General features: G+C 38.2%; 1 protein-coding gene across 16 annotated transcripts in view; it reads left to right on the forward strand.

Moving 5' to 3' along the window:
* The window catches only part of ptprk (protein tyrosine phosphatase receptor type K), a 137,557-nt gene that overhangs the window by 41,232 nt on the left and 70,979 nt on the right, over positions 1 to 25,346 (forward strand). For all 16 annotated transcript variants that reach the window (XM_036147262.1, XM_036147261.1, XM_036147263.1 and 13 more), the window contains one exon: positions 21,223 to 21,345. In XM_036147262.1, the coding sequence (XP_036003155.1) occupies positions 21,223 to 21,345 (123 nt within the window). The remainder of the gene's footprint in view (positions 1 to 21,222; positions 21,346 to 25,346) is intronic.

Raw genomic sequence — 25,346 nt, forward strand, 5'->3', positions numbered from 1 at the left:
CAATGGTGTCTGGTGTCTGATAGTGTGCACTGGGGTTTGTGTGTTTTTACATGTGTCTGTAAACCTGAGTAACCCCGAGGCGGTGCTTTGTAACCTGAATGTTAGTCAGAAACCGGTTGAACTAATTTCCTGCTCTGCTTTGTCATTTTGACTATGAATGGACACTCAAATGCACACACCCATTAACAGACCAATACGTATCTGGCCTATGTGCCCCATGAGTAATCCTGAGAAGTATAAGGGGTCTGTTCAGCTAGATGTAGGTGAATCATTTAGTGTTTACATTTTACTAAACTGCCCTCCAAATGTAGGTCATTTTAAATATCATTATGCTTCAAGCAAAGACACAAGTGCAAAGTACATGACCATAAAGTTTCACTGTCTTTCTCTAAAAATCATTATCACACGGTGTCTCGCTCACACACTCAACACAGAGCATTTCCCTGTTGTGAAGTGTAATAACAGCTGTCCTCAGGCCAGTTACAGCTATCGTAAAGAGACGAGAACTCCCAAAACTCATTTACCACACACATGCTGTGAAAAGGAGGGAGTGGAGGACATCTCGTCTTTCTCTCCCTGTCACTGTTGCGCTCTCTTTACGTCTCTAGACCCAAGCTCTTTCTGCCCGTAAGTGATGTTTGACCACATTTTAAAACTGAAGGTGACATAACGCACGATAATGTATTCATCCGCGCTCTGCAGAATGTAGCGCCGCAAGTCTCCAGGCTATTGTGTCTGATTGTGTGTGAAAAAAGGTGACAAAGGTGAAACTATGTTCAGTTAATTGTATTTTGTGTCACCTTTGTTTATTGAATGAAAAAAAAAAACGTTGGAAACAAAACACAGTTTGTTAAAACAACAACTTTCATATTAATTTTTTATTTATTTTTAATTTCACTTCACTTTCACTTTATTTTTTAGTAAATTATCCAACATTAAACACAGGAAACAGTAAAAAAAACAATGATAAACAAACAAACCCACAATTTACGAAAAAAAAAGGAATAGCAAAGCTTATTATTGCCTACCCTGTTTTATACTTACAACCTTTACAACCTACCAGGTTCTTTACAGTACATATATAAATATTCAAATCTACATAACATAGGATTTTATCATTTTACATTTTAAAGCCCTTTTAAAATTCACCAAGAAAGGACATAACTTTAAATCGTCATTCAGTTCATTCCACAGTTTCACACCAATAACTGAAACACATCTAGACTTTATTTGGCTCTTCTCTTTTGCACATTCAAATATAAACAAACCTCGCAAATTATATTTATTCTCTCTTAACTTAAATAATTTCTGAATACCAGAAGGAAGACTTTTGTTCACTGCTTTATGCATTATTTCCAGTATTTTATATAATATATATATATGATTAACATATAGCTAAAATAGACCCAAAATCAGTCTGTAGTTAAACACCCTAATTCCTAAAACTTAGCTTTGGTTTTTTTTGCCAAGCTTTTCTTGTAAAAGACAATGGAACATTAATCAAAATAGAAACTGGTTACTGTTCTATATGTTATTTACAGAAATATGAAATAGCTTGTATGTGAAATTATGGAATTCAGTGTTAGTAATTCTTTTTAGGGATGTTTATCTTATCATGTTTGCATTTAAATTTGATGTCACAACAGAAATTAAATAACATCAAAAGAAATGGTTATTATTAACACAATCCAGCAAGTTTTTAAAGTGTAATTCGATTTTTGATGGCAAATAATAATAATAATAAGAATAAGAATAAGAATATGTCATTGTGACATTTGCCGGGATTTTCTAGGATTTTAAAATACAAATATAGTGCCCAAGGTTTCATTTCTTGTTAGGTTTACTGCATAGATTTGACGTTTTTACAGTGCTAACACATATTTTCTAACAATAAATTGAAAGCTTAATTATTTCCTTGTTGTTCAAATAATTCTTTATGGAATTTTAGTTTTTTCACATCCTCCTAAATCTTAGAATGAATTCATTGTTGTCATTTCTTTCACCAACCAAAAGGCCTTGTAATAAGATAAAGGAAATTTCCCTTTATTTAAAGGTAGAGTGGACGATCTTTCTGGAAATGTAAGATTAGAAACGGTCAAGTCCCTTTATAAATAACTGCGCATGCACAAGACTATCCTACCTACTCTTCCTCTCCTCAGGGGATCCCTCAGTTATTAAAAAGGGACTTGGCCATTTCTTACCTACATTTCCAGAAAGATTTTCCACTCTACCTTTATTGTACTTATGGCTAAAAAACATTTTTTTCTTCTGTACAACACTTTGAAATCTATGTCTTTAAAGGTGATGTATAATGTTTTATTTACATATTTTGTACAATAAGTAGTTGAACACTTTTATTAAATAAATAAATAAACCTTAGATATAAAATGACAACCTGCTCTAAAATTATTGTTACTGTATTTTTCGCACCATAAAGTGCACCGGATTATAAGGCGCATTCTATATTCTTCCCAAGTGTGTAATATCACTCCGTGCTTCCGTGTACACACATACTACCAGAGAGAGAGAGCGAGAGAGAGCTATCCATCTCTGCCAGGAAGACAGAGTAGTTGGACTACACTACCCTGTTTCTAACATAAGGCTAAAATAAACTTCAAATTTATATCGAACTAACTTAATTGGTATTTTGTTGCTGCCGCTTTCTCCGGCCATTATGCTTACGAGGACTGCCTTACATGAATGAACTTCTAGTGTAGACATTATAGTCAGGCAGTCTTGTAGACAGCTCAGGGGTCCTATCAGGTAGTGACACAGTGGCCGTTTCTCAATATGCGTTCTTGAGCGTTCTCGTGTGCTCGTGTACTCGTGACACGTCATCAGCCTCAGCCCGAGCACTGTTCCAATGCTGAGAACGCCAAATCGAGAACGCGCCGAATTCCCCGGATGTTGTTCTCGCCCGCCCTCTTTATCGAGCATGCATCAGAGCAGACTTGTGCGTTCTTCAGACAGACCGCTTGCCCAGAATGCACCGCGGCCGCAGCTTGATTCGAGACAGCGCAAACAGCCCACAGCGGTAAGTTAAAAATTCCCTTTTCTGCTGCTGTTGTTGTTCAAAAGTACGTTTTAAGATCTTTTGAGGCGAGAACATTATACTTTTAAGTTTTCTCTATGTGGCCTGTTTACAGAGTTAGTGCATAATTAAAAAAAGTAGTGTGCATAATACCGCTGGTTATGATTTATTTGTTTTGTGTTTATCTGACTGACGTGTGTTGCTTTATTAACTCACTACTTGCTGGAATAAATTGTAATTGTCTCCCTAGGACGGCAGCAGCATATAAAATAAATAAATAAATACATTCTATAAATGTTTTTCCTATCTAAGTGAGTTTATTCTGAGTCAGGACACGAATAATTGAGAGGAGAAAGAGGGAAAGAAAATAATAGTAATAATAGTATATGAAAAACCAGACATTTATTTTATACAAATGTTTAATCTTTGGAAAAGAATGAAGGTGTAATATATTCAACAAATTATTAACAGTTATTAACATGGTTTAAAACAAAGAAATTACTCCTATTAAGATCTCATACAAATAGACAATGCCTATAAACTTACAATTAAAAATAGTTGGAATAGAAATTAATTTACGCATTATTTTATGTATTTTTCCAGGTGGTGAAAAAAAAAGAAATGAAGCAGCATGTGAACATGACTCCAACTGATCTACATTGGTCAGGTGTAGTCATGTTCACTTAAACATGCAGCCAGCTGGAGCCGCTGGATGGTCATCCTCCTCTGGTCAACCTCCTCATCCTCCACGTCAAGCTGGTCCCCTGCCTCTATACTAATATTGTGAAGGATGCAGCAGGCGGCGATTACTTTTGGGGCAAACGTCGGCCAGCCAGCAGAGGGTCACCAGCACCTCTATCTCCTGTGGCCATCCATGGACCTTCTGGATGGACAGCAGCTGAAGGAGGAGGACGATGGTGGACCTGTTTAGCCTGAAGGCTGGTTTTAGGTCCCCTTCATTAAAAAATATTTGGAGGATCGGCACAGAAGTGTTTATCCTCACATATTTTGTTTCTGTTTCTTCATGTAAATAAAAAATGCCAAATGTTACCAGAATTGTTTTTTGTCACCTTTTCTATGCATAAACTATACCTGTTTAACACACAGATTATTATAGTTCTCAAGAAAGAAAAGGTAAAATGTATGTTGTATAGTAAATGTAACAAATGGCTTCCCTTCTCTGGTATTTTTACCATTTCACTGAAAAAATGGGCTGAACTAACTGCACATAATTTATAGATTAATCACTGTAAAGGTGGACAGACATAAAAATGTTTTTTTTTTCCTTTCTTAATGATCAATGCTGTGAAGGTCAGTAGGTGCAATAAAGTAGCTTAACCCTACTGTTATTAATGTTAAAACTGGGTCTTCATTTTAATTAATATAGGAAAAATAGTCACAATTTCAACCTGATCACGTTTTTAATATCATCATCAATGGGTTTTTTTAAAGATAAAAGTAGGAAATAGGCTGTCAATCTTTAAATGCCTACCAGTTGGCAATAGATGGGCGAGCAAAGCCTTCTGAGCCTCCTCTGCCGCATCAATCTTCTCCTTGCTCGGATTTTCCTCCTCAGCTGCATCACCTCCTCTTCAGCCTGCTGGTAAAGCTGACCAACGACCGAAGCAACAGCAATAATGCTCGTATCGCTCATTTTGCTTCTACAAAGTGATGATTTTTAAAGAAGATTCAATCGCCTCTGCAACTACAACAATTACAACTCCCCACAAAGAAATTCACGCTATTGCTGGTTTTATACCCACAGTTCTGTAATTATTTTAGATATTTTTTATCTAAAATAATGTGTTGGTGTGATGACGTCACGAGTATACTTCTGTTCCAATGCACAATACGTGCTGCGTGCTCGCGTTCTCGTCAAGTCCGATCTTCCTGTGTTCTTACCGAGAACAGACTTGACGAGAACGCGAGTACGGACTCGCGTTCTCGTGAATTGAGAAACGGCCAGTGTACCGTAATGCTCCGAATATCCATTGAGTGGAGGAGCTTCGTTGGTAACCAAAGTCGTACTTACACATTTTAACAGATTTTTGATCACATTGTACCACATAAAATCAGTCAGTAAGCACAACTACCATAATTATATATAAGGCGCACCGGATTATAAGGCACACTATCAAATCTTTGAGAAAATATAAGGATTTTAATTGCACCTTATAGTCCGAAAAATACAGTAAATCATTTCAGAAGCAGTCGGATTAGTCTTTTTTGTATTTTTAATATAAGCAATTAAATCATATTATACATGTTTGTTTAATCTTTTTATGTAACAATTGTGATACCAGAAACATACAGGAATATTGTTTCAGGTTATTGTGCAGTGCATGATTCATACCACCCCAAGCTTACATTAAACATACAGTGTATTCCTTTGAACTCTATATTTGAAAAGAGGAACAATTGCGGTTAACATTTGTGTGTTTACTCACCTATCTGGAAGTTGTGACGTAAAGCTTTGTTTTTATTTGTGCCTCCTAGCAATGAACATGAGCTTGTTTTTAACCTCACCAGAGACACACTAACACTCTAAGTGAAATGTATATGCATTTAACTCTCCAGACAGTCTCAGAACTACATGCTTTGGAAGGTCTCTGGCTTCCTTGCATGTTACTCCCATTTGTATGTTATTCTCTTTGTTTGGGTCCCTCTGGTTTCCAGCGTTGTGCATTGTTCTCTTTCTGTGCTCACAGCGAAAAGTAAATTTCCTCCAGGACAGTAAATGCTATCGTTAGGTATCTTTTGTTGTTCGACAGAACTGTGTCACAACTGCAGATAAAAGAGCTGCTTTGACACGATATTTTTTTCATATTTGATTTTTATTGGTTACAGAAGTCCCAGAAACATTTTTCAATTGTTATTTTAAGCCATTTTTCTGCTTTGAAGTTAGATATTCTTGAGGCTTTTTTCATGTGTTTATTTGGGTCTGTTTTCTCTCTCTCTCCATCTCTGCCGATCTCTTCAGTATTAGTGCTGTTTCAGGATGTTCTTTGTGTGTCAGCGGGGAGAAATGCTTTTTGTCCGACAGGCTGAACAACAGAACTGCTTCTGCTGCACAAACACAGGATAGAGTAAATCCGAACTACCCGTCAGTCAGTCAGTAAATCAGTCAGCAAGCCTTTGAACTCGCTTGCTGGACAATCAGAGAAGTCAGCCAGGCAGTTCAGTGTGTCATTGGCCTGAGTGCTGACTTGCTAAGCTAGCCGCTTCAGATTTAACCTACTTATATCTCTTGGATGGGATTTCTTCCTGAATTCACTGCAGGGTTTCTATCTCCTCGAACTCTTCTTCTTCATTACTCTCCCCCCTGTCCTTCTCACTTCCACTGCCCTTCTTCATCTGGCCTTACTTACCTTGTGTGTTTTCAGTTTGTGCATGTCTGTAAGGGCTGGTGTTTAATTTGTGTTTGTTCTGCTCTTATCTCGCCCACAGCAGACCTGTTTTCCAGTCCAAAAGCCTCTGCCATGTCCTGATTGGCTTACAAAATAACTGCCCCATGCCTGCCCCTGTGATTGGCCCATTCAAATACTCCACAGAGGATAAAGCATTATTTGACTGCATTCTCCTGGAGACTTATCAGTGAGCTATCAGGGACTGTGGTGAATGGTTTAGTGTTGCAGTGTAAAGAAGCTTTGTTGGCTTTGGCGGCATGCGATTATGTTCAGGTGTAGCAGCTTGTGCTCCACCCAAATCCAGCCTGCCTACTGCCAACAATTATTCTGACCCCATTCTGTTTAGTATTGATCCTTTTCAGTCTTTTTTGTACAACTCTGTGGGAAAGGTCCACCTACCCTGATTCCCACATTCTAACTCATTGAGCTGTATAGTAAAACCTCAAAAGTCTTCAGAATTGCAGATCACTTATAATATGTTAGATGCCTGGCAAGCAGATCTGCAATGAAATATTAATTTCCTTCTTGGATTTTTCCCTCTTTGAGTCATAATATGGTTAGAGTTTATGCAGCCTGAGTGTCTGTGGTGAATCAGCCAGTCAGCATTCCTGAGGTCAAGTGTGCGGGGGGAAGTTTGGAGAGAAGCAGCCAGTTGAGACTTGTTGTTTAGGGATTTCTGGAGAACTACACTCTGGGGTCTAAGCTAAGCTCAGTGCTGACTAAAGCCAAAGTGATTTCTCCCTCCTGACTCATTCACAATGACGCATCCTGATATTCTAATTGTGAAGATGGTTTATGGGTCATAATAGGCCAACAACGTCTGAAGTCATCTTGGCACTTAATTGTGAGGCATAAAGCATATTGTTGTTTGATTTCGCTTGTCATTGTTACAAAATATGGCAAAAAAGCATACCTGCCATGTTTGGCAAAACGTTGGAAGCATCTCAGTGTTCCTAAAGTAGCATTTCTGATAGTGAATAAAAAAAAGTGCCACATTTTGTACCAAACTCTATATTGCATAGCACTGACAGGGAGATGATAAACAGAGCAGGGGTGTGTGGAGAGGTAAATGAGTGAACAAACACACTAAAAAGGAGGGGATGGTTCAGCTTTCCTGAGAACGGGGGGGGGAAACCCGACTCTGTTTCGGGCTTCTGGGTGAACTCATTTACAGGCGGGGAGACGTGGGGGGCGGGGGGGGGGGGGGGGGGAGGTAACAGAGAGGTGAGGTAGGTTTCTCAATGTTCTCTGCGAACAAAAAAAAAATCTCTCCTCTCCATCTCTCCATCTCTAGTCCCCTGTTTTCTTCTGCCTTATCTGCCAGCCAGTCACTCGGCATGTGACGCTGCTTTAAATGTCACCATTTGAATAGTAATAGAGATTAACGATGGGGAGAGAGATACAGAGCAGAAGGGCAAACCAGTAAGAGAGAGGTGAATATCATAAAGATAGTGTCTCTGGAAGGTTTTGACCCACTCTCTCAACTATATCAACAAACACACAGCTACAGCCATATAAAGAGAAAAGATGAAGAAAATTGCAAGAAAAGCCTGTAATGTGTGATGTATTTCGAGGTTAAGTGTCTTGTTGACTGTCAACAGAGTATTTAGGTAGTTTAATTAAGTTGCCATCATCAGGAACTTAAATTCCAATCGACCTAATGAAGACACTAAACAAAGATGGCGTGGGTTCTTGGAAATCGCAGCAGGTAATTTAAGAGTGTTTGGCATCTATATACTTTAGGATGACCTAGTCTCTTGAAAAACGATCAGCATATTAATCTGCAATGAAAGTCTACTAGTCCTAGTGCTGAAACTATTACATGATTAATCTGTAATTAAGGAGACACTCATTTGTTTCAGCCTCTCAGATGAGAGCGTGCTGCAGGGCTGCAAGTAACGATTACTGCTTTGATTAATCACCTAATCATTAAACCAATAAAGCGTTCACAAAAGGTGAAAAACGTCCAACCAAAAAAATATTTAAAGGCAAGACACTCATTTTGTTATCACATGGCAACATTGGATTCTGGAAAAAAGTTCAAAAATGTAATGAAAGACTTCATTAATTACTTATTTTAAAAGGCATATTTAAAAGCAAAGTTTTTGGAGCTCTGAAAGTTTTGTATTTCTTCTCTTTACATCTAATGGTTGTAATTAGGTGCAGCCCAATCAACATACTCCGTCATGCTCAAGCGTTCTGATCAAGTCAAACGGAATGTAAGCCTGCTCACCTTAAGGCGATATGTTTTAAATCTCTGGTGTAACAACCCTAGAGAAAGTGAATAGAGTGCCTCCCAGGTTCCCAAACCTTTTGGATAGTAACACTGTGAAGAAACTCAGGTAGGTTTCTCTACACCAGCTCTTCCTATTTTTATTTTAATCTGTGATAATGATACCGTGGAGCTGGTCATTAGCAAGCCACGCACAGTTTATTTCGCTTTGATGTGGCTTTTTTGTGTGCAGTTTTACTGGAAGGCAGAACATTATATTCAGTTAATATAGTGTCTTGCAATTTGAACTGCTGTTTCTCTTATTTCATGTTACCTCCACAAACCTCAAAATTAAGTACGATGTTTTTACGACGAAGGCCAAAACAAAGCAGCACATAATTGTGAAGCTGAAGCATTGTTGTTAGTGATCTGATACGCCTAAATAAAATCCAGTGTAACCTGGTGCCTTCAGAAGTCACCTAATCAGTGACTGTCCCATTAGCATAGATTCAATCCCCACTGTAAAGCATAGTGGTGCAAGCATCAAGCTTTGGTGATGCTTTTCTTTAACAGGGGTGTGAAAGCTAGTCTATAAAATACTTTGTTGTTATAATGTGACAAAAATATAAAAGATAAAGGAGTATGAATCATTTTCAACATATGATGCCATTATAATTATGATTTCATCAGCACATTGGGCAATTCTTCATAGCCAAATCTTTAAAAAAGACACTCCAGGTTTAATATTATTCCCTATCTCATAGGATCATGCCATTATAAGCACATTTCATCCCGATACGTTGACCAGTGAAATGTCAACACGCAGCAGTTTAATTCAGAGCTGTCCTTTTGCTGTCTGTGAAACCAAATCGTCAGCTTCCTGAAAAAAAAAAGTGAAATTTCAAAGCGACTTTTGTTTTGTTTGAATCTGAATTAAAAATGTGAGCTAACCCTCAAGAGAGGAGGCCTGTGAGAAAAGAAGATGGTCAGGGGTGGCAGGACAGAGAGACTCCTCGCAAGAAAAACACGTATCTGTTTTTACTGTTACTGTCAGTGGATATCCATGAATTAGCCGAACACACGCTCACACACATGCAAGTCACAGATTCAATTACAGCATTGTGAGATGAAGGAGAAATTCTTCAGCCTTCAGCTCTTCCAATTAAACCACCGCACCGAGCATGCAAGGGTGTCACTGTGTGCGCATGCCAGTGTGTTGCCATGTATTTTAAGTGTGTGATTGTGCGAGCCAGTGTGTATGCTTCAACAGCTGAGGTGTATGTATATGGGTCTTGGCTTTGATGACTCCGTGCTGCCCTGCACTGAGGCGTGACGACTGAGAGCTTGTGTGTGTGTGTGTGTGTGTGTGTGTGTGTGTGTGCCTTCCTGATGTCACCTTGTATCATTTCAGGCTAATTTCACCTATTCTCAGACAGCCAGAGAGAGAAAATAAGAGGCAGAGACAGTGAACAAAAAGTAGAGACGACACATAGAGTAAATGATAAGGTACAACTTTATTTGTGTCCTTGAGACGGTCAGCATCAAGGCTATTTAGTATATCATGCTCACATATAAAAAACAAAGTGGAGCAGTGCCGAAATGGTGATATTATTATTTTTATCGTTGTTGAGTACATAAGGAATGCTTCTACCTCCCCCCCCCCCTCAACCCTCTCCCCACCTTAAAAATCTTACTTAAAAGTTGGTATGTGATTATAATTTAATTTCAGCTCACAAAAGTAAAAATTGCAATAATATGAAATGGAAGATTACTACATTGCAACTGGATTTAATTTAAGTAAACATCATTGTTATTGGTCTTTAAAATAATTCAGTTGTTTATCCCTTTTTGTATAATATGCACATTGAAACGTCTTTTTATTTTGTCCTGTGTCAATACCACGATTTCTCTCTTCATTCTCCATACCCTTTCCCTTTGCTTCACCTTCACTCATTCATGTTGTCTTATCTTCTCTCCGCTGATAATATCTGTGCCAGCAGACTGAAACAGAGCTCTTCTGATAAATACTAGACAGACCGAGTGGTGAGAAGGAGGCAGAGGGTTTGTACTTTATGTAGATTATAGACAGATTTTGCTCAGAGGGTGAGATAGTGTGTCTTCTCCTGAGTCCTTCAGATTCCTGAGCAGATTTGGCCTTTTTCATCTTGGCTCACAATCAGAGCTAAAACGTGAAGATGTTTTCAACCAGCTGACCTCTAACAATGTTACAGTCCTCTGAGCTTCTGAAAGATTTGCGGTGTGAAAAGATACAAAACAAGCTGTACTGGTAGGAAAAAAAGTATCTTTTTATTAGAAGACACTCGGGTCAGGAATGTTGTTCTGACATAATGATGTAGTGAACTCGAGTATCTTTTATTCCTCAGTGTACTTGCATTTTTTTGCATACCAATAATCTCCATGAACTCTTACCTATACTACAGATCCCCGAACAGAATTTGGTGATTTGACTGACTGATTTAAATTAGTTCTAAGAAATCCAAATTAGTTTTCAAGATTTCCCACTGTTAATGGTCATTAATTATTATTAAGGACATATGTGACATCACACATTTTGCCCAAGTAAGCAGTTGATGGTTCAAGCTTGGTTTAACTTGCCATTAGCGTGGTTTCTATAGCTAGCCTTAAGACAATCACAGTCTCATTTTCTTGAGATTGTCGATATTTACCTTTAAACCTGTGATTTGCAAAAGATTGTCAACCTTCCCAAATCAAGCCTGTTCCTCAGGTGAAAGCTCAGAGGGATAGAACAGAGCAATTTTGTCGTACCTTCACTTTATCAGCTTTATGGCTTGCTCTATCACCATATCAAGGCTGAATGTCTCAGCATGTCAATAAAATATAGCTTCTTATCAAAAAGCTTCTTACATCTCTGTGCTTCATTTGAATTCATTTTAAACACCTTGTCGGTATTAAAAATAGCCAACTTTGAGCCTTCTTTACACAGCAACAGTATTCACACTCCTTACATATCTTGTATACACTGATCAGAAAAAAGAGGATTTAAAAAATTCTCTGTTGCCTTGCTGTTCAGAGCGGTTGAAGCTCAGATCAGATTATTTCTCTGTGCATCTCTTGTCTGCGCTGACATAACTATTTAAATCATATGTTGCTTTTTTATATGGATAGTATATCAACTGCACTTTTCTAAGGGACAAGCTTGCAGTGTAGATTTATGTGACAACTTTGCAATCATACACCTGGTGAGAAGTGAAAACAATAGATTTCTGAGGGGAATTATTTGGTTTAACTTACCAAAAATATAAGTAGCATAAATATGGGTACGTGCATTTAAACGAGGTCCAAGTACTCAGTGTTCATGGCACAGCAAGTTTATATACCTTTCCTAGTGTTAATTCAAAGTAGGGTTGTTATGATACAAAATGTAAAACTTGATACTGATACTAAGGAAAAAAAAAACAACAACTCTATTTTAAAAACTGCAGCAATAATGGCAAAACCTTAACTTCCTTAATTATGACAAAATCAATGAGGTGGGGACAATACAGCCCTTGTTTAGGGAAATCTATTATTTTAGTCTCACTTCCCTGTTTGGCAAAACACTAGACAAGATAAATGTTAATATCCTTTATGAAGGTGTGTACCTTTGATTCAGTTGTGCAATTACTTTATTAGAATTGCTGATCTTTAATGTGTCGTAACGTGCTTCATTTTGCTGGTGAATTTACTGTTGATACAAACAAGTTTTACTACCCAGGGATAAATAAAAGATCCTTCTATACTTAAATAAATTAGGTTTCAAACTAAACATGGATCTGGTGAAGACAAACATATTTTTCACAGTATAAACAAGGATCTGGACAAATGTATTCAGCAACCTATTACAATTTCTTCCTTTCTGGTAATTTTGCATAGTCATCAACCACAGCAACTCTAGTTTCTTATATTTTTCTGTTCTAATTGTCAGCTTGAGTCTTGGTCCACCATTACCTGTGTTGTTATTCGGTCATTTAGACTCCAATCCATTCCTAACCAAAGAGAGAATTAAGTTTGTTTCATGGGTTTACTATTTATTAGCAAACTGAGCCTTCAGGTGAGTAACATTTTCCTGCATTTATTTGTAACACAGTACAACAGAGCGCTGCGTGCTTCAGAACTTTGTACTTGAGAAGCGTCTCAACAGGGGAGCTAGGGCGTCATTGTATGTGAAGTTAAACCAACACCGCTAGCCTATGTCGTCCAGAAGGTTTAATATTTCATTGTAGCATACAGGAGTACGACTGACCATTTTACATTACTCTCAAACGTTGGTGTTGTAGTATAAACTGAGTTTGGCTTTATATTAGTTTTTCCTGTCTGTCCGCCTCATAGGGAAAGTTCCAACAAATTGCGCTTTCTTGTTTGCTGTGTCAGCTAAAGAGGGTTGCAAATGTTTTCTTCTGGCTGTACTTGGCATGTTAGCAGGGTTTAAAACCTCCAGCAGCAGATGTGTCATATTCAGGGACGTTGTTGCTGGATCAAACTGCGGACATGAGTTTGGAGACGACATAGTAGGTAAGAGGAGTTAATTAAATGAAATAAATAAACTTACAAAGCCACACAAGAAAGGCAGGGAACAGAACAAAACCATGGAGCAGAGAAAACACATTGAAGTGGTACAGTGGAGGGGCTAGCAAATGAGAGAGGAAAAACCAGGTGAGAAGTGAGGAAGGAATACATGGAGAACAGGTGTGATTAATCAGGTGAGTATGGGCAACAGCTGAGACCAATGAAGGATGAGGGAAATGCAGGAGAGGGACAATAATAGCAGAGGCAGACAGGGAGGAATACCGGGAAGAGATTTACCAGAATATAATACCAAATGATCATAGAATGAACTAAGAACAGAATCCATTAACTAAATAAACACTTAAAGATAATGGACTAAAGAAAGCACAATTCAGCAAACTTAACGAACCAGTATAATATATAAATATAGACAGGCTCGAGTATAAATATATACTCAAAAGAAAACCAAAACACAAGCAACTATAGATTGTGACAAGATCATTATTATGGTCCGGTGAAGCTGCAGGGACCGGAGGGGTCGAGCCTCTTTTGTTGCAGCACTGCCGCCGAAAGAAGTGCGGCTTTTTGGGCAAATGTGACTGGGTAAGTTATTATTGATTATGAAGCAAGTGAATATATTTGAGTAATTATTTTATTAGTATAAGTTTTATCGAGAGATCCATATTTTAACAACTATAGTTTCAGTGAGAAATGTTATATACACATTTATGACTTCTGACGTTAAAATATGTTATCTTTCTTCCACTTAGCTTTTCATTAATATCACAGAATACAACTTTATACGAGCAGCCATCTTCTGTCTCTCTTAGCCTTTCTCTCATTTATCCATCTTTCTGTCTCTTATTTTGTCTCTATCGTGTAAATTTATACATGGTTATATTATGAAGGCTGCCTGCTTTTCTTCCTTCCTACTTTTTAATTGAATGAAAATATCTTTGAAATCTAGACATTTTTGAGCATAACTTTATTCAGTTTTAATTTTATTACATTTGGGATATGTTTCTGATCCATTCATGGGGTTTATCAAACAACAAAAATGTTTTTTTCCAAGAATAAAATCTGTTTTCAGGTCTGCCTGTTGGAAACTGTTGTTTCCAACAGACAGACTTTTGGTGATTTGCGACAATCAAATCATATAATATTTTTGTAGAGCATCTAAAAAATTACCATAGGGCCATTTACTGGTTGATAACGTGCTGCACTGAGTGTTAATGCTTATAATAATCGAGTTTAAACAACGTGACCGACATTTTAAACTCCATAGTTGGGCGCAGTTATTGGCTATTTCTTGTGACAAATTCCTATAATTCCCACAGCAGGAACCCACCACACACCTGTCAGTCCGTGGTGCAGAGAGTCTGCAGGAGCTTGCGAGTCGCAGCTGCCTTGGAGACTTCTTCCCGCCAAGCAGTTCATAGCGACGTCACGTACGCGTCACATACTCGGAAAATAGAGCTCTGAACGTACCTATCCGAGGACTCATGTCCACCTTATTATGTGGGAGCCTAGAGACAAAAATAGCTCAGGATGTGATCTGGCACTATTTAGAAAGGCTAATAATTTATTTAATGAGATTAACCATGAACACGCACAGGCGTATAATAATTTACTACATGCCATGACCTTATTGGGGGGAGGGGGCACCTCCCTTGTTGAATGATAGGGGAAACACTGGCTTGGATCCCAAGGAGTTTTTCCAACGGAGAATTTGACACCTCTGTTCATACACACCAGTTGTTAGATCTGATTTAATGTTGCCTCTCCTGCAGATCAGTGAGAACACAATAGGGGGAGCAAAAGCCAATCAAACTAGCCATTGTCGCACTGTCTGGTCCTTGCCAACTAATAATCTTGATCTACACTAACAATTGGGAGATGAACCTCTTACCTCCAAGGACTCACCCCAAGTTCTCTTGGGCACGCACAGATCCGTGTTTTTGTAGAGTTTTAGTGAAAGCGCTTTTGTCTGATTCACCTCATGTAGGTGGAGGTCAATGCAAATCAACACAAAATGATTCTGAGTGACGGTGGCAGATGTTGTCTGATGCCATTCAGCAGTCTTTAGAGAAGATTGCAGCCATTCTGTGTCACTGTGTGTGTGTGTGTGTGTGTGTGTGTGTGAGTGTGTGAGTGTGTCTTCCTGTCTCTGCCCTTGAGCCTTTATCAAGTCCTTCTAATTATTTTATTATGCAAATGAGTCGCCATTATTTCATTAGTGAGGCGACCAATCAGAGAAGCTGATTAGGAAGTGATTAACATGCAGTCCGTGTGTTTCTCTCTCATTCTTTCTCTTGCTCTGTACACGTGTTTGTGTGTGAGCGTGAGTGTGCATGTGTGTCCTTGAAATGTAGGAGAAGGTGGCAATAATGACCCATCTGGACAAGTACTCATGCATATACATGCACTTTCAAAGCTGTTGTAAAGATTAGTTATACCATATTTGTCCATTAGTACATTTTAAAAAATGCAAATCAATGAAAAAAGTGCCCCATGTAGCCAGCGCCGCCAACTCTTCTAACAATGTATTAGGCGATTTTCATTAGGACAAATATATGATTTTCAATTATATTTGAACCTGGTTGAAACAGATGTTTACCTCCACCGTGAGACTCATAGACTTTTTTTCTCTCTGTCTGTCTGACAAAATATTTCCCGTTTTACAACAGGCAGGATTACCAAAAAATGTATTATTGCCAAATACCAGAATAATAATGATTTAAGATTTTTTTTCTGTTATTTAAATTCAGACGTATTCAAATTGTATCTAGTATTTGATATACCTGCATTTTAAACTGTATCTTTGTTGCTCATTTTAGGTGTCCTTCCAAAACCTTCTCAGAATAGTTTACTGAAATTTTAGGCCATTGTTCATGACAAAACTAGTGAAACTGAATCAGTTCTGACGGCTGACTTGAGTTCCTTTTTTAAAGCTCTGCCAACGAATTTCAAGGGACTGAGATGAGGGCTTTGTAATGACCACTCCAAGTTATTGACTGTGCTGTCCTTAATCAACTTTGTAACTAATTTAATAGTTTGATTAGGGTCTTTGTCCACTGGAAGACCCATCACAACCCAACCTTTCACTTGTTGGGTGATGTCTTGAGAGGTTGCTTTTATAGTTTACATATTGTTATTTCATATTGTAACATCTCCGTACACATTTGGATTGTTGTTCTCAGGCTTGCAAGCTTCCCCCATCCGCTTTCCTCTAAATTTATTTATAATAATTCTTTATTAGACCACAAGACATGTCTCAACCAGCTTCAGGCAGTATCTTCAAAAGGTGTTTTGCTTTTGTTCTGGAAATGATTCTTCCATTTCACACCAAAACATGTTCATCTTTGAGATACAATTGCTTTCTCTGTCTTTAATGACATTATAGCTGGACATTTCCATGCTGAAAAAGTAACTAGAAATATCCTCTCATTATTCAGGCATTTAGAAAGTAGATTTGAGATCATCCTATTTGACGAACAAAGTTTAATCTTATCTTATCTAGTCTGATCAGACACTGAGAAATAAGGTTATCAACAATATCAGTTTAAAATTGCTCCCACTAAATAAAAATATATATATTTGTAAAAAAAAAAAAATTGTTAAATTTGAACAGATTATGGCTTTTTGTTCGGTTATATTTTTGCTATGGCAAAACACAAGTTCAAGGTCTGCTTGACTCGTTATTGGCAGCATGGATTTGCTATCAGATGCATGTATCAGTGAATCTGTGTTGGCTTTTGTTGGCTAGACTTTTAGTAATGCAAGAAGTGTTAACTGAGACCGTGGGCGAGCTAACTTGAGGTTTGTAACTGTGCACAGGCATTTTCACACTATCACGCGTATTTCTGTGTGTTACACACACACACACACACACACACACACACACACACACGCACACTGGTTTTAGTATGTTAGCTGCTGAAAGTGAATGTCATTCTGAGGTGTCCAAACAAGACTTGAGGAATGCTCAATGTTTGAACAAATTTCTTTAAACCAGTAAAGGAAATTTTTAACAGAGGAATGTTTTTATTCTCTGCTGAGCCAAAGTGAAACACCTCTGACAAAGTCTTTGTGTCTATGTGTCCTCAGTTAAAAGCCCATAGCACAAATGTAAAGCATGCTGTGTTTGAATCCAGCCTTAAAGCTGCAGTAAAAATTTTTTTTTTTTACATAATTGTTAGAACTGTCACTACGTTCTGATGGTAAAATATAGGACAGATAATGTATGAAAAAAATCTAGCTCCTCTGGCTCCTCCCAGTGGTCCTTCTTCCATTTGCAGACATACACCGCTCCCGGTCAAAGACAACCAATCAGGGCCAGGAAGAATGTCTTAGCAGTGTCAATCACAGTCATGTATGCACTGCTTACACACTACCCTCACACACCACTACCATCATTCAAGCTGTGCGGGGAAATGGCGGAGAAACAACCTGCTTTATCACGAAAAATGCCAATTTCTCGAGTGATACCTGGTCAGAAAACCAATACAGGTAAACAGAGGAAGATCAATGATGGAAAGCAAGTTAAGCAAAAAGGATTAGACCAAGCCCAAAATAAAACAAGGTAAACGTCGGAGCTGCACGGCAGGCTCTGCTGTGGGGGAGGAGCTGTGGAGGGAGGGCTGTAGCGCATCAGAGAACAAGGCGGAGGGACCTGTCCATTGTTTTTCTCAGGACTCCCTACTTCAGCTTTAATGTAACTTATGTACCACTACCACTTTCAAAGGCAGAATTTATAGTACAAGTCTCCAAACTATTACACTTACTTTGTGATATGTAGGTAATGTCACAAAGATGTATGAAGACCTAACATGCTATAATATACAAACCAAGGCTAAGTGTCCCTAACATGTAAGAACACCTTGTGCCCACTGTTTTGTCTGGTGATACTTTGTTGCCTTTTGATACCGTGGACTAGTTTGTCATGCAGCTGTCCTGGGAAGCCTGTTTGTTTATAGCACTATGAACCTTTTGAAACACCAGGAGATTTAGAATAGAAATCTGGTGAAATTTACCCAGAAACTGAAAACAGGTCTACCTTCTTCTTCTTTTTCTTCTTATTCTTCCAATAAATGCGTCTGGGATTGTACTTGCAAACAATCCAGTATTTCACACTTTGCTCTCTCGAACCAGGCAGAGAGAACTATATGGCAGCACGATGTAAACTGACATTCACTGTAGGGGCTCCAGGGTTCATGCCGTTTCACACAAACATACACATGGACACAAACACTAACATTTTGTCATTGAAAGTAGACAATGTCATTTGTTTTTCATGATCAAATAGCTGTAAATTGGTTTACAAGATAAAACATTTGTTATAGAGTAGCCAAACTCATCATGTTGGAATGCTGTACTTCATTCGAGCAGCATTTCCTTTGTTCTGTCTTTCGGTAACTTGCTGTGACAAAGACTTAATTGAACTGATTGTGACTGAACTGAATTCCACAAAGAGAGGCTGAATTAAAGGATGTCGCTGAGAGGAATGTGATCCAGTGTCCCTCTGAGGCTGTGAGTCACAGCCAGCTCTGCAGCCGGCAGCCGAAGACAGTCGCTTAGTTTGATGTTAACTTGTTTCTCCTCTGGCGGCGTCTGTCACTTCTTGCTATGCCTCTGTAGCAGGAGCTTGGATCAGCAGGGTATCTGAGGGCCCGTCGTTCTGCTCTCCATCACAGCCGCCACAATTTGCTTTAGGACACAGGTAGCAAAGCTCTAACCCCAAAATGAATACCAGGAAATGTATGTTGCTGACAGTGCTGGTTGCTGATAATGCTTAAAGGTGGCCCCTTCCTATGTTCCTGTCTTCAGTAGTTTTTCATTCATCTATACATACACATTGTAGTTCTTATTTTAGCTTCATAACTTTTGGAATCAAGAAGTGAAAGTCCCTGGAAGAAATTAGGTTTTACACAACGAAAATTAAATAAATGTGTTCTTAAGTGTTCAGGTTTGATGTTGGTCTCAAAGATTCAGTGTGGAGTTTTTCAAAATTTAATAAAGCATCAAGTAGCCAGATGTTGAACAAAACTACATTTTCTCCAACTTCCTGCCTCATATTTCTGACTTTTAAGATCGCTGTCAAGTCAGCCTCAGATGTAGGCTTGTCCCAGGCTTGCACTTTGAGGCAGTTAAAGTGCCAGTTTTTTTCAATTAATTTATTTTATCCTGAGGCAACCAAAAAAAAAAGAAAGCCCAACAGAGTAGTTTTTTGTTCTTGTCCCTCCCCCGCCCCAAAAAAAGCATGAACTATAAGTTTGAAGGGCTACAAATAGGGTTTTGTGTTCAGCTGTATTTATTTTAAACTGAAATTGTATGTCAAAGTTTATATTATGGATAATTAAATGCATCTATCATAGTTGTTTCCGATTTCCGGTCTAAAATTTTTGTAAAGCTAAATATTGATTTTAGTCAGTTGTGATTTCAAAATACTTCACTTAAAAGCATTCTTTTTTTTCCGAGCCTTCCTGTCTAGGTGGTCATTAATTATTTACCTTAGAAGGAGAGGCAATGTCTGCCGGTGTGCATACAAGGGATCAGTCATTGTGAAATGGTTTGCATTACTTATTATAAATAGCAGTCTATCTGTATGTATGATAGTCTCTCTCTGTGTATTATAGAGTGGAGACCATTACCGTAACTCTTGATATTTCCAACAGCTTGCCAGTATTCCCAAATCCAGCATATTTTCTAACAGACAGAAATCAAAAGCTCCAAAAGGTAAAACTAAACAACTTTAGGGCCAAACACACTGGATGCGTCGGAGTGTTCATCCTCCGATCCGATTTCTTCTAAACACACAGGCTCCGACTAGAGGTTGCCTCTACGGATCCCCGGACTCGTAATATCGATCTGCCGTGTTTTGGCCTTTACTGTAATACTCTCAGCCTTCCAGGTTAAATCACCACTTCACCGGTTCGACCACATCTTCTCAATCCAAATACTAATTAACATCTCGTCATACTGAAAATAGCTAACCTTAAGTCTACTTTTTGCAGTAACAACTTCCACACAGAAGATTTGTTACTTCAACCTGGTTTTCTGTAGGTTTGGGGTGTTTGGAATAAAAGATTTCTGAGAGTCTTGACAAGTTTGTCAATGGTCAGGGCTGGTTAACCTAAATAAAAACTTTTATCAGTCAATGCATCTGTAATAAATACCATACCACTTCTAATTTCTACAACAGATCAATTAGTTGAAACAAATTAACTCACTGTTAAAGCTCATTTATACCTCCATTTTGGAAGGGGGGACTTAAAGAGGGTGTGAGAAAAGTATACTTGCACACTCACATTGCATCTTTATCATGCGAAAAAATTAAGCCTGTCTAAAGTCCAGCCACAACAACACTGTTTTAAATCATGAAGTTATGAACTTTCCTGAATTTACAAATTATCTAAAGATTTTCCAGCCAACTTTCATATCTCTACCCATGTTGTCTTTAGCTCATGAAGGACACAAAGGGCACCTCTCTTTCACTAACTGGCAGAGGCTTGAATCAGATGGTATTGTGGCTTTTCTTATCCGTGTATCTTCCAGGCATTTTATTAACACAAGCTGTGCATCACTGCTAGGTCAATGATTCAGATAGTGACCAGCATGCTGTTCCTATCCGCGATATTGCCAGTATGAGCCACATATCACTGCAGGTCGATCGGTTTGGCTAGCTGTCAGGGACAAGTGACGTCTCTCTGTATTAGAGCCAACTTCCTGTTAAGGCGGAGCCAGGGGCGGCCAGCTCACACATGGTTACCCCGAGGCTGAGGTGATGGGCTCAGATGATCAGCTGAAGGCTCTGTAGCTTGAGTCAGAGGTGATCCTAACTGGCCTTGAGTGATGACTGATGGAGCTCGGACTCCCGGTGGTTTTTTAATGAGCTTAGGCAAGCACACAGTTGTAGAAAGAAGGCAAACGGGAAAGAATCAGAGGGAGAAAGTAAATACTGTTTTAAAGTTAACTTTTGTTGTTTCTGCAAGCCATATTTCTGTTCATATTAAATCAACTGTGTTATGTTTTGTTGTTGTCTGCAGGAAGCTGTACGTTTGATGAAGGCTTCTCTCAGTGTGATTACCAACAAGACCATTATGATGACTTCGACTGGACACACATCAACACCCAAGAAGTGCCATATGTCTCACCAGACCTTCCGCAAGGTAATGTTCTTTTATTTTCCTTTCCTGTTTGCCTCTTTACCAGTTTACATCTTCTACAGTTCTTCAAATGGGTAAAACGGCCTGGTGCATTTAAATGCCTTGCAAAAGTTATCATACCCTTTAAACCTTTCCACAGAAAGTCATGAAAAACTAAAACTCCCAGGTATTTTTGGGGATTTTATGTGATTCCCACACCTTCGCCGTAGATCTTTGAGACTCCTCCAGAGTCACCATCGTCCTCTTGGCTGCTTTACTGATTAACAAATCCATTTGCCTTTTTTCACAGTGATTGTTTATATATTGCCTTTAGTTTGCTTAGTTCAGCATCTTTTTGTTTGAAAAATACAATTGTCTAATGGTGAAAAAACTGAAAGGGTGCTTTCTCTATATTTACTGCCTTGGGAAACAGTTAAATAAATGATGCTGTGTATGAATACCAACACATAGACACATCTATGTATCATTATGCTATTAAAGAATAGCCTGAAACTAACAACTAACTAGCTAACTAGCCAGTTTAACTTTTGATATAACCATAAATTCCTATTTTATGCATCTATACCATTCCTCCTAGTACAAAGTTTCATTCTTGCAAAAAATCTAAATATAAGACATTTTAGTATAGAACCTTAATTTGTCCATCAGTAACAACAGGCAAAAGTAAGCACATGGTGGCACAGAAGAGATAAGCAATTATTAAAAAATACATGAAATGTATGTATCAAAAGGTGTATATATTTCCATTGATGATATTAACACTTAGACTAAGTGATAAATAGGAAAGGGACATTTAAAATATAGATATTTTCTAAACAAGGGCATAATTGTGCTGTACTTGTTTGTTTTTCCATAATAGAGGGAATATTGTCATAATTTTTTCCTCATAACTAGAAAGAACCCTCTGCCATCAAAAAAGTTTTGCTGCAATAGAAAATGGTATTAAAATTTTTTCTTAGGGTTGAGTTTGAAATCTTACTATCATAGCAACCCTAATACAAAAGAATTTGTTTTGTTGGATAAAAAGACAAGATATAAAACTGTATCCTGAAACGTGTAATGGGAAACATGGGCTGTTAATACTTTTAACACTGCAAATTTTTTTTAAATATTTTTACACAATGCACTTAAGTGTTGAAGTAAGAACTTTAATACTTTGACTCTTGCCCAAAAGCACATGCTCTTAATGTAGTGTTTCAATTTTTCTGAGCTTTTGGTGCTATTTTTTTACTCAGGAAAAATCTTCGTGCTACTAATAGTAAAAGGGAAATTAAGAGTACATGCTCTCAGGGGAAAGTATACTTTCATTTTCATTGTGTGTCTGTTGTCAGTCATTTTGCAAACCCTTTGGCTGTGTTTTATGACTCCACTGCAAGTTCGTTCTTGTGCTGTACCGTGGTAGTAACAAGTTTAACTACTTCAGCTACTCCAACAAAATGCCTCCCGCATGTTGACGTTTCATGAATCTGCAAATCAGTTGCTTATGCATGCCGTGGCTCAAGGAGATGCAGATGTTTTACTTTAAACAGTTTTTTTTTTTATCAGACCTTAACATTGCTTCCCAAACTTCATATAACTCCTGTTCTTTACCCTCTCCTCTCTCGTCCTTTCTCCTCCTTTTTTCCTTCTCCCTTTTGCCCCTCTTCAATCAGTATTTTTTTTCCCTCAGCAATGATGATGAAGGGGAAATTAAATCTTTCTGCCTCAGGGCCGAGTGTCTAATTAACAGAATATGAGGTCATTAATCAACAGCGGCCAACAGGCAAGGTTGCCTACTTTACAGTGTTAAACGAAAAATGCTGTAGCATTAACTAGCTGTGCAATGTTCAAATAATAACTTGTTTCACCAAATTAAAATCTCAGAGGAAGAAGTTGAGATGTTTGATTAATGATTTTAAACAGCAAAAAATGACTTTCAATATTTTCTGTTGCAGCTTGTGTCTTTTTCTTTTCTTTTCCTCTTCGTCTAGCTTTGTTTTCTCTTTTTTTTTAACCTTTCCCCGACATCCTCTTTTTGTTAGAGAAGATTATAACATTGTAACCATGACAATGTAACAATGTTGTTTATCGCTGACACTCGCTGTCATGGCAACTCACCTTTGGTGACATTTAAAGAAAAGTTCATTTCACCATCTTCTCCTCTCAGCTTTCACATATTTCAAATATGGGCTGTTCTCTTGTACATTTGGCAAAACACAGGTGTGCATTGGTGGACAGCCTTGTATTATGTGTTATAAATACCAAGTGGTGTCAGTCTGCAGCGTGGGCAGAGTTGCCACCTCGACGAGGTTAAACACCTTTCCTGGGGGAGCAGATCTGTAATGCCTAGAATTAACATAGCATTAACTTCTCCAGAACCTTGTGGGATGAGTAGGGCAGAGGGATTGCAGAGCAGGTTAATGGTTTGGAGATGTTGGTTGCTGAAGGGAGGGTTCAGTGCCTTGCCTAAAGGTACGGGAGCATGAACTGACATTTGATGTGCTAATAATGCCAGCAGGGTGTGGGACAGTGGTGCAGTGAATGGGAAACAAGGCTTCTTGAGGGGATTAGAGACGTAGCATTTAAGTTGGATTTTTAAGAGAGGAAAGTCTTCAGTTATGAGTATAAATGCCTTGCCTATGGGCTCTGTGGTTATGTTTATGTTGGAGCTTAAGGTTGAATTCCCCTCAGAAGCATGGCAAAATGGAAAAAGGCTGCTTTGAAATATTCTGTAAAACAACAGGATAGCAAATGTAATTATTTCTACAACAACATGGTGAATGTTTGGCATCCCGGAGATGATCGGTGATGACAGTAGAAAATGAACAATCAATAAAGGCTGTTTTATCAAGTGAATATTATTGTCAATAATAGCAAAACTTTTTGCCTTATGCCAGTTTGGTTTGTCCCATTTACTAATCACCCTTTGAACCAAATGCAATGTTAAGTGTCCATGGATGGTTTTGTAAATTTTTTAAGAGCTAAAACTCATCTATGTAATCTCACTGGGGGTTGATGTTGGCAGTTCACCATGGCGAGAGCTGGGAAGCTATGTTGGCAAAGAACTCTGCGCCATTTGAACATTCACAGGCTGGAGCTCTGAGGCTCAACAGACTAAAGCAGATACTCTCGACTCAATGTTGTCAGCCAGTAACACTCCAAACCTATTTGGCATGCCTTTCTCTTCATTTCTCCTTTTTTTCCCCTCTTGCTTTCAATAACAATTTCACAAATGAGGGAGGAGAAAAGAAGTAGACAAAGATGAAAACTGCAGCAGTGTCACTGGATGTTTTAATAATAAATATCGAGAAATGCACAAAAACATCTCTAGGAATACCATTAAAGCCACTTTATTTGACCGGCTCTCTGCTGTACTGTGGCTATAATCTTCACAGAGGTGGAATCACTTGAAGTGCAGACTGTTAAGTCAAAATAGCCATTTTTCATCATTCTAAGAGCATTGTATGTTGGCCATATCAGCAAGAAATGGAGTTTGTGTCAGCGAGAAGACTGAATTGTATACTTTCCCGATATTGTTTGGTATTTTTTGCCATGACATAAACAAGTGTTCAATAAATCCACAGATTAATTAGAACAACTTAAAGACATTTTAGAAGGTAGTATTTTCTGGACCATGACTCAAAGGAATGTTGGCTTGCATATTTTGGTTGCATCTCTGTACCAACTTCCCTAATTCAAGTGTAAAAGTTCAAATAAAAAAAATCTCCATAAGATCTGGCTACTGATTATTTGTTAATTTTAATAATGAGGGAATCATCTAAAACCTGGACAATAGTCATCCCCAGGAGTCAGGGTTTGAAAACATTAGAACCTTATGCCAAAAAAAATAAATAATTGAAAGACTATCTTGCACTTTCTCTGTGGTTATTTTTTTGGATAACCAAAAAAAAGAGGGGCCTGTAAAGTGGTACCATTTATTTATTTATTTGACTGTCCTGTTTAGGCATTGTTTGCTTTCCCAACATGTATTTTTGTTATTGTTATTGCTGTTCCCTGTTTTACCT

Source organism: Fundulus heteroclitus, chromosome 15 (genome assembly GCF_011125445.2).
Source record: "Fundulus heteroclitus isolate FHET01 chromosome 15, MU-UCD_Fhet_4.1, whole genome shotgun sequence".
Classification (NCBI taxonomy): domain Eukaryota; kingdom Metazoa; phylum Chordata; class Actinopteri; order Cyprinodontiformes; family Fundulidae; genus Fundulus; species Fundulus heteroclitus.